The sequence below is a fragment of the Cheilinus undulatus genome, linkage group 3, assembly GCF_018320785.1.
Source record: "Cheilinus undulatus linkage group 3, ASM1832078v1, whole genome shotgun sequence".
NCBI classification, from domain to species: domain Eukaryota; kingdom Metazoa; phylum Chordata; class Actinopteri; order Labriformes; family Labridae; genus Cheilinus; species Cheilinus undulatus.
The window spans coordinates 38,404,254-38,414,325 of NC_054867.1; the positions used below are offsets into that span (position 1 = coordinate 38,404,254).

The following is a 10,072-nucleotide window of genomic DNA, read 5'->3' on the forward strand; positions in this document are numbered from 1 at the left end:
GTTGTCTCCTTCCCGCGTTGCATAATGTGAACACCTCAGTGAAAAACAAACCACCCACAGACAGAGCGACTCTCAGCGCTGTGCAGACAGACGCTGCTCTGAACAGTTGTGCTACCATTTGCTTAATGTCCCTTTAGGCTTTTCTGCTTTAAGTTTTCTGATGTAATAACACGCAGCAGGTTGTACAGCAGGTTCTCGCGTGGTCCGCCGCTGCCACCAAGTGGACAACACAGAGAATCAGCTGCTTGTTTGCTTGCTCTAATCCCACAGTAACATCTCTTACTGATGCTTCTCAAAACTGGATATTTGTTTCATAAATAATAAACTACTCAAAGGGGGAGTTAAGCTCTTTATTTTATTCTTTTTGGTCCTTATGATCCAGTTTGAAAAGCACTAGTCAGCTCTGTTTTTTGTTTTTTTTTGGGAATGTAAGCTTGCAAAGTGAGTGTGCTTTTGTGTGTTTTCTTACTTTTACAGCCCGTTTCTATCTCCCTCCTGCAGCTACAAGCCTCCGTTTTATGCCTCAGCTCTGACATGAATGTTTTCTTCCCTTAATTCTAACTCATTTGTCTCCCTTTTTCATTCTGCCTTCCTTTTCTTTCATTCTCTCTGACCCTGTTTGTCTGATTTTCCTCCCTTCTTTGCTCATGTGTCTCTCAGAGGAGAAGCTGAATTTGGACGCGAGTGATTGGGAGGACATTCATGTCATCACAGGAGCTCTGAAACTCTTCTTTCGGGAGCTTCCGGAGCCCCTGGTCCCCTTCGGCTTCTTCACCGACATTGTGGAGACGATCAGTGAGTGACCTGGTTCAACCCTACCTTTATTTTATTAGTTTTTATATAATTTAAATATCCCTCCTCTTAGTACATTTTTAATCAGGTAAAGATAATAATGCAATCCCTGCACACAATCTCACACGTATGACAATAACAAGCAAATAATCATTTTATATTTGATGTGAGAAACTTTCTCAGGAGATCTTTATTTGGGCCCCTTTGTTGACAAAAAAATGTGTAATAGAAAGAGAGGGTGAGTGCTTTCCATAAAAGTCATGAGCCGCCCTCAAAGTGGGATGTGGCAGTTGAGTGACTGCCGTCTTAAAGCTCCAGGACACAACCAGGTTGCTCCAATAGGAACCCATAGTCTTATTTTTCTCTTCTTTTCGTAATTTTGAAAAAATTCAACACTTCTTGGGTCCCAAGAGTCACATCAGCCCCCCTGAAGCTTCTGATCCAGCCCTAATAGATTATTTTATTCAGAAAATGTAAAGAGGAAAAATATGTGCCATATTTAGGGTATATTTTTCTTTTAACCCCTACATATATTAAAGCAACATCAAAAGCTGTAAGATTGACACCATTTTATCAGGAATGATCTCACACCCCTGGTAATTTTCATTATAATTGGATATTAACAGTGTTTTCCCACCTCTATAAACTGCCACACAACTCCCACTGAATGTCATGAGAGATTAACACAGAATAAGAAAATGGTGCTTTTCAAATAAAACATTGCTTGATTTTCAAGACAAGAGAAGATTGATTGCATACTGACAAACGGAAATATATCCAGCAGCACTGAGTAAAAATATAATGACTTTTCATACTGTACATTGCATTTTAAATCCACAGCCACATTTTTCAGCAGACTCTCATCATCATTGGCTTAAAATCTTTTTTTCAATGGATGGATTCTTGCACCAATATTGAATGGAAAGTGCTATCATTATTCAGTATTTTTCTTTCTGTCAACATCAAAGTTTTATCTTAGAAGGGACTGTAATGGCATTGTACTCAAGGACATGTACTTTAGTATAGAGTTAGCCTGTCTTTTGCAGCTTTAAGGCCTACATTCTTTTTGTAAGGCTTTCCACAAGATTTTGGTGTTTCTGAGGGAATTTGTGCCCATTCTGTAAAGCATTTATGAGGTCAGGCACTGATGTTAGAGGAGAAGGCCTGACTTGCAATTTCCGTTCCAGTTCATCTCAAAGGTGCTCGATGGGGTTGAGGTCAGGGTTCTGTGTGGGCCAGTCAAGTTCTTCCACACTGAACTCCTCAAAGCATGTCTCTACAGTCCTTGTCATGTTGGACTAGAAAAGGGCCTTCCTCATACTGTTGCCACATAATATCATCCAAACTGTCTTGGTATGCTGAAGCATTAAGACTGGCCTTCACTTGAGTGAAGGGGTCCAGCCCAAACCCTGAAAAACAGCCCCATACCATTATCCCTCCTCCACCAAACTTTACATTTGGCACCATGCAGTCAGGCAGGTAACATCCTCCTTGCATTTGCCAAACTCAATTCACTTAATCGATCTTGGGGAAATTTATTTTTTTACACCTTGTCCTTGAATATGCTCTCCTGGTTAAATACATTTAAATAAACAAATAAATAATTACATCTACAAGATGGTGCACCTTAACCTGACATGACAGATCTATTGTTTCATATAGAGAAGGCTGTGCTCTTACAACTGCAGTCTTATCTACAGTAGATGTTTATGGCATTCTTGGTACTTTTCAGTCTGGTTTGGGGGCTTTTCACAGCTCTGACTCTGCACTTTTAAGGATTTCCTATGATCTTTTATTTACTTTTCATTCTGGTGACTCAGCCCTTTTAATGCTTTTAACAGCTGCTTTAGACACAGTTGATCACACAACTCTCATTGCTTGACTTGAACCGTTTCATGTGGAGTCCTACAGGGTTCTTTCCTAGGACCAGTCCTGGTCTCTCTGTACCTCCTCCCTCTGGGCTTGATTTAAAAAAAGACATGGTATATTGTACCACCTGTATGCAGGTGATACACAAATATACCAGCCTTTAAAAAGAAGAAATGGCAGCACAATCAATCCTCTGCTTGACTGTCTCAAGGACATTAAAGCCTGGATGGCCCTGAGTTTTTCAAGTTAAACTGACTTTATTGTGTTTGGCTCCAGGGGAATCACTAATGCCCCTCTTGTGGGCCTGGCCCCCCTTCTATCCCATCTTAAGACCACAGTTTGTAATCTTAGTGTGAAGATCAACAGTGATTTTAAATTGGATCAACAGATTAATTCTGTTGTTAAATCCAGTTTTTATCATCTGAGACTTTTATCCAAGATTAAATCAGTTTAATCTCTTAATGACTTTGAGCGAGTGATTTATGCTTTTTTTACTACACATTTGGACTACTGCACTTTATATCGGATTAAACCAGGCTTCCCTTGCACATTTACACTTGGTTCAAAATGCCGCCGCTTGTCTTTTTAACAGGTACTTGAAAATATGAACACATCACTTCCCTCCACTGGCTCCCTGTTCATTTTAAAATTCATTTTAAAATTGTATTGTTTTATGTATTTTATGATGTTTTTATGTCCAATGTGGTGCTATATTCTTATTTATGTTTTAGTCACTGTGCAGCTCTTTAGTAAATGTCTTGTTTTGTAAAATGTGCTATATAAATAGAGTGGGTTGGGTTGGATATAACCCTAGCATGGATATATTTCACATTCATATCCAAAACTTTGTCAGGAGGTCAGCTGACCTTGACTGAGGCCTAGTTGCTCTCTTAACAAAGATTTGGATAGTCAGGACCTGGATGAATGATAACCTGCCCATTACCTGACATAATCTGAAATTTCACATTCTTCTTGGAAACCTCCCATACAAAGGATTAGGTAAAGGCTAGACTATAAAAAAATTATTGGAAAGTGAACAGACGAATGTTACATCTGTCACATTCATGATGGGCCAATCAGAGCTACAAGACAAAATGAGGTAGTAGACATGCACAGCTCCAGTAGTAACCTGAGCTTGACAGGCTGGCGCTGCTGTAGTGTTTGAACAGTGGAGATTGTTGGTGGATAAAATTCATGCTGAAACCTATGCAAAACATTTCTTCTGTCAAGGGAAGCTTTCAGTGTGTCTCTTTGCTCTTGTTTTAATATAGGAATGTAGTCGAGGTCTTATTAAACTGCTGCTGTTCTACAGCTTAATTCAAGCCGATCGCTAAAGTAGTAGCAGCTATTGTATACACCGGCTCATAGCACATCTGAACCCCACCCAACAATTACAACACCGAAGCAGGTTGAAGGAAGAGAGTGGACATCTTTTCCATCTTGAAAAGCTTTCAGTGCTGTCCTTTCTCTTTATTTCGTTAAAGAAATGCGGTCCAGTTCTGATAAAGCTGCCGCTATACTATAGCTACATCCAAGCTACAACGGTGGCAGTACACTTAACCTCACCCATAGCTGCCGCCTTGTTCTCCACAAATGATTGGTCTGGACCGTTTTCAGTTCTGGCACAAACATTGTAGATTGGAGTTTTGCAAGATTGATCTCCCTGATGGAAAGACATGGAGTTTGGCCGTTCCATCTGCTTTGCAAGGTTAGGTGCACCTTAGCTGCTATTTGAATTTAACAGGAACTGTGAGGAGTCATGGTCTCATGGTTTTCAGTGGCTGACGGTAAAAGAAGAAAAAAATAATCTTTCAAAAATGTTTCCTTTAACTGTGTTTTATCACATCATTTACATAAGTGTCAGTGATAACACAGAACATTAGAATATCTTTCACTCATTCTAAAATTGTTAATGATCTGGCTTTCTTAAATAAATTGAAATCTTGCATTATGAAACATTGTAACACATGTTCCTCGGATTATTTATCTTATCTATGTATGGGAACTTTTTTTTTGCAAATGAAGCCATTATCTCCTCCCTGCTCATCAAACCGCGGTGGTGATGGCTGAGAATTACACTCTGCAGTATCAGATCAGAAAGTGGATGCTAATAGACTACACATGATATCAGTGTGTAAATCAGGTTTGATTTGCACATGCAATGAGCTGCAAGTGGTGACATTTATTGTGCTGTGACACATCTCTTGCTCTGTGTTGGCAGAGATGTCGGACTACTTGGAAAAAGTTCATCGCCTGAAGTGTCTGGTGCTCAACATGCCTCCTCCAAACCACGACACGCTAAAGTTCATGTGCCGCCATCTCAGACGGTAAGAGGAAAAGAGGAATGGGGGGGGGGTTTGAAGATTTGTTTGCCTTTCTTTTCTCCCAAATGCACAAAGAGTGAACCAGATGCCCTCATGGGAAAATGTACATCCTTCTGACAACTAGTTCTCTTAAATCTGGCCACAAGAGGGCGCAGTTTCCTCATCCTTCCCTGTGTTTCTTTCTTTGGCAACAGCTCTTAAAGTATGCCCGTGCTGTACCATGATCCCTCTGTTGTTAACTTTGTGTCCCTGCAAAGATGAAAAAGCTGGAGGAAGATGAATGGTGCACCATGTTTTGCAAGCCAGTTCCTTTTACAGTACATAAAATCTGTGTTTTTTACCGCCTATGGTTTTTCCTTCCACTTCAGGGGTGAGCGTTCGTGTTCAGAGGCTGATGTTTGTGCCAGGGTGTGGTGGAGGCCCCATGAATTTGTCAACTCTGTGTCTCTCTTCTTTTCTCCCCTTGCTGTCATTCCTACTCCCCCCACCTCCCTTGCTCTGGTTCTCATTTATTATCTCCACCACTCAATCACCCCTTATCCATCCTCTCTCTCTCTCTTACTTCTTCATTCTTCCTCTTTTTTCTTCACATTCTCCTTTCTTTCTCCTCCTTCCATCCCTTTCTCCTTCTCTCCTCCTTCATCCTCCTCCCCTCCTGCTCTCCTCCTTGCCTCGAAGGTCCCATGGGAGCCTTGTGGTTCGTCTGCTGGAAGGCATACCAACACCACCGCCGCCACCACTGGAACCTCTCTCTTTTCTCCCTCTTGCTCGCTCCTTTTCCTCCCCCCTCTCTCTCTTTTTTCCTCCTCTCTTTTTAATGTGGAAGTTTTGAGCAATTGCTGGCTGCTTCTGTGGCTTGGTGGGAATGGCATTTTTAGAAGAATGCCTCACTCTGTGGCTTCAGCCCATTCCTGTGTCCCCCACCAATCACACATACACTCAAAACACACCAACATAGGTGGATACGGGAGATGGATTTAGCCTCTTATGTGCACAAATCTGGTCTGTTAAATACAGATACAAGGACAGGAACATGCACGGACAAACAAGTTGTCCCTGTGGATGCAGAAACGCTGATTCTTGTAGTTGTCTCCCTTTGCTAAAGAATTTTAAGGATGTCTTATGCTAACCACAAACATGTAGCTGTATGAGCAGTTAGCTGTCATCCATGTACATTCAATCATAACTGGAGTCTACAACCATGCTATGACCTTGTAACGCTGTCTTCAGCTGCTAAATAAGTCCCCCTAATGTTTTGCAGCTACAGTGTTTGTCATGTTAAACTTGCTAGTTTAGTTTAGCTTGTAAGAAGGCTAAAATTTACCACTTAGCACAAACGTAAATTATAGCCTAGGCTAAAAGGAGGGTCTTAACTTTTTGTAGAGTTACAAAAATGTCTGTGAGGCTGTACTTACATGCTAACATGTTGAGGTTAAGCACTTATGTTCCTCATGCTCATCTTGGCTTTATTTCACATGTTAGCAAGCTAAAGCTTGCTAATTAGCACTAAACACAAATTATAGCTCCAGCTGAGATAGGTCTTTACTTTTGTTGAGTCAAAGCTGTAGACTACTAATCTTTTAGCATGCTAATTTTTATAAAATAAATATCATATTCAACTTTTTAATTGTAGTAGATGTGTTTTAGCATACCCACATTTTAAGTTTAGCAAACACAAAATTAGGATAAAGATAAACACTTTGTCTTCAGCCAGCTTTGTTAAAGGCTCCCCAAGGGTGATCTTACATGCTAATATTAAACACTACATTGATAACAGTCTTAGCCCTGTTTTGCATATTAGCAGGATAATGTTAGCTAGGTGTGACTAAACTTTTAAGCTACTGCTGAAGCTAAAAGGAAAGCCACTTTTTTGAGTCAACAGCTATGTCACTGTGACTATATTAGCATGCTAGCATGCTTAGCTTAGTTGTGACGATCTTTTTTCCCTTTGTCTTTATATGTAACACATTAGCAGGCTAACATTTGTCACAAAATACAGCAAAGGCCTAAGGAAAGTCATTGTTTTGTTGTTTAAGCAGCTATATTATCGATGAAGCTGTAGGCTATTGGCATACTTGCAGTTGTGCTGTTTATCATGTTTTCCTTTCTTCTTATATATAACACTCTAGCAGGCTAACACTTGCTACTTAGAACAAACAGCTGAGGCCCAAGTCAAGTCATTTTTATGTTGAGTCAGCAGCTAGCTGTAGCAACTGCCAAGTCATACATTGGTTTGTGAACCGTGAAGTTCAGTATTTGACTGGTATCAGAAAGTTGTTTGGGGCCAGTCCTCCAGGGTGGCGCTTTATCGCTCTGTTGAATAAAAAGTTTGCCTCTGTGGCCACCTGTTAATCATAGGTAGCCATGCCTCAGAGCATATCTTTGCATGTTTTATTGGTTTTAATATGCTAAATGGGACCATAGTTTGAAAATAAAGATATTTAATGAAGTTTTACACCAGATTTACCCCAGTTATAATAGTTTTGGATTTTTCATTAGTTTTTATTTTGATTTTGATTTTAACTTTTGTTTTACATTTCAATTTAGTTTTAATTAGTTTTTCCTGCTAGGTTACTACTTAAGTTTAGCTTTTATTTAGCAAAAATGCTTCATTTTAGTTTAGTTTTTATTAGTTTTAGTTCTTTCGGCAACATTGGATACCTGTCCGGGCCGAGATCCAAAAGGGCTTATCACTTTTCTTTTCAATTATTCAATTGAACAGCACAACACTTAACACAGCACAACATTTAGGGATTTCATAGAAAATCTGTGCATATTTCTGATTTTTTATGGCACCAGTTTCAAACCTGTGGAGTCGCCCTTTGCTGGCCATTAAAAATGGTTGCAAGTCCTTTTCCATTTGCTTCACTTTTACAACCAAAAAGCTAAATCTATCGTTTAGAATCTGTAGTTCTTATAATGGATCCTTGGGAGAAGAAAGCCAAACAGCAAAATTCATGAAAGTTACCAAAATGTTGAAAACATTTGTCTACCTCATGGTGATCCTTTATGACATGTTCGGGATCACAAAAGTCATTAGGATTTGCTGAAGTCCATTAAAAATTGCTAAGAATTTTTTTCTAAAAGCCAAAGTTGTGGAGAGAATACTTAAAAAGCACGATCTTTACTGTTTCTAATTCTGAAATTTTGTGATGTTTTTGATTTTTTCACAGTTTATCTTTCTTTGTATCTGTCTTTCTGCAGAGTGTTGGAACATTCAGACACGAACCGAATGACCACCCAGAACATCGGCATTGTGTTCGGGCCGACCTTGATGCGCCCTGAGCGGGACAATGGCAACATGGCGGTGAATATGGTTTACCAGAATCAGGCGGTGGAGCTCATCCTCAGCGAGTTTGACCACATCTTTGGAATAAGAGGCCCCTCTTGATCTTCTGGACTGAGGGGTCTTCAAAAAAAAAGCTCCTCCAGATCTCACGAAAGCACGAATAGTGCAGCCGTTTGTCCTCTCTGCCTGTTGACTCTTGTGGTGTAAAAAGGATTTCACATCAAAAAGATAATGACGGGGTAAAAGGAACCAGGACAGAAAGCTGCTAATCATGACATCTGGCCTCCATATAAAGCCATGTTCAAACAATAATAGTTAAACAAACCGGTTTTTGCTGCGATACTCGTGTCTTTAACTTCAGATGTGGAGCCTCGGTGTTCATCACTGCTGGATCAGCCCCTCCTTGTCACTTTCCCTTGATGTTTCAGACTTGATCAGGATTTTTTTTAAAGCCATAAAAGTGATTAATCTCCTCCAGCTGGTAGGGTATTGATCACTTTAATATCAAGGAATGTGGGGAAGGTTTTGTCCTTACAAAACTAAACAGAACCATCTCACTGTGAAAACACAAGCACCAGCACCTCATGCGGCACCAACTGAAGAAGGATCTCACCTGCAGCGTGTGAAATATGCAAACGTGCAGGAAGAAAACGGCGTAAAATGTGTCAATAACTGCCGAAGACAAATGGTGTTCAAATGAAGAGTTTAAAGGTTTTTTTTCTGTGTTTAATTGGAAAAAGAATAATTCTATTGATGGGATGAATGTGCAAAGACGACGGAACCTTTTTTCCTGTGTACCAAATTGTTCTCCTTTAGTGTTTCAAAGTTTTCCCTTTCTGTACAAAACTGAATTTGTCCTCTATTTTTACTAGTACAAACTTCTCAGATTAAGATAAAAATATTGTAAATATGTTAAATATTATCATTGTAGCACTTTGCATAAGTATATTGTTTAACCTAAATATTGCATACACCCCCCGATCTCTTCATTAGGTATACTTTTTCACCTGCTCATGAGAGCAAAGATCTTACCAGCCAGTATAATAATAAGTAATAAGTTTTATGGCAACAGGTGAAGCATTGGGGCATGTAGACATGGTGGTGATCTGCTGACGTTAACATTGAGCATTGGAGTGGGGAAGAAAGGTGATTTTATTTACTTTAAACCAATGAGCAAGAATGGCATTTTTAGAGCAAGGTTGTAATAGTTTTGGACTTTATTAGTTAAGTTTAGTTTTCATTAGTTTTTGCATGTTTTAAAAAAGGAACACGCTCAAAAGGCCAGAAACAGTAAACATCTTCCAATTTTAAAAGAAATAAAAGTTGTTTATATTCATTTTTATTCCCATTAATCTACACTCAGTACCCCATGATGACAAAGTTTAAACTGAATTTTAGAAATCTTTGCAATTTAATGAAAAATTCTAACTAAAATATCACATTGACATTAGTATTCAGAGCCTTTGCAGAAACACTTTAGCTCAGGTGCCTCCCATTTTTCCTGATCATTGCTGAAATGTTTCTACACCTTGATTGGAGTCCACCTGTGTTCAATTAAATTGATTGGACATGATTTGGAAAGGCACATACATCTCCGTATAAGGCCTCACAGCTGACAGTACATATCAGAGAAAACAAAGCCATGAGGTCAACGGAACTATCTGCAGAGCTTAGAGACAGGATTGTTGCAAGGCAAAGATCTTTAGAAGGCTAGAAAAATATTCTGCTTCACTGAAGATTCCCAAGAGCTCACTGGCCTCCTCAGATAAAAGACGGTTGGCACAACCAAGAGCTGGTT

General features: G+C 39.5%; 1 protein-coding gene across 8 annotated transcripts in view; it reads left to right on the plus strand.

Annotated features, from left to right (window-relative positions):
- Nucleotides 1-9,685, plus strand: part of arhgap9 (Rho GTPase activating protein 9) — an 88,774-nt gene extending 79,089 nt beyond the window's left edge. For all 8 annotated transcript variants that reach the window (XM_041778116.1, XM_041778126.1, XM_041778142.1 and 5 more), the window contains 3 exons: nt 661-795; nt 4,883-4,988; nt 8,190-9,685. In XM_041778116.1, coding sequence (XP_041634050.1) covers nt 661-795; nt 4,883-4,988; nt 8,190-8,376 — 428 coding nt within the window. In that variant the 3' untranslated portion in view covers nt 8,377-9,685. The remainder of the gene's footprint in view (nt 1-660; nt 796-4,882; nt 4,989-8,189) is intronic.
- Nucleotides 9,686-10,072: the final 387 nt, after the last annotated feature.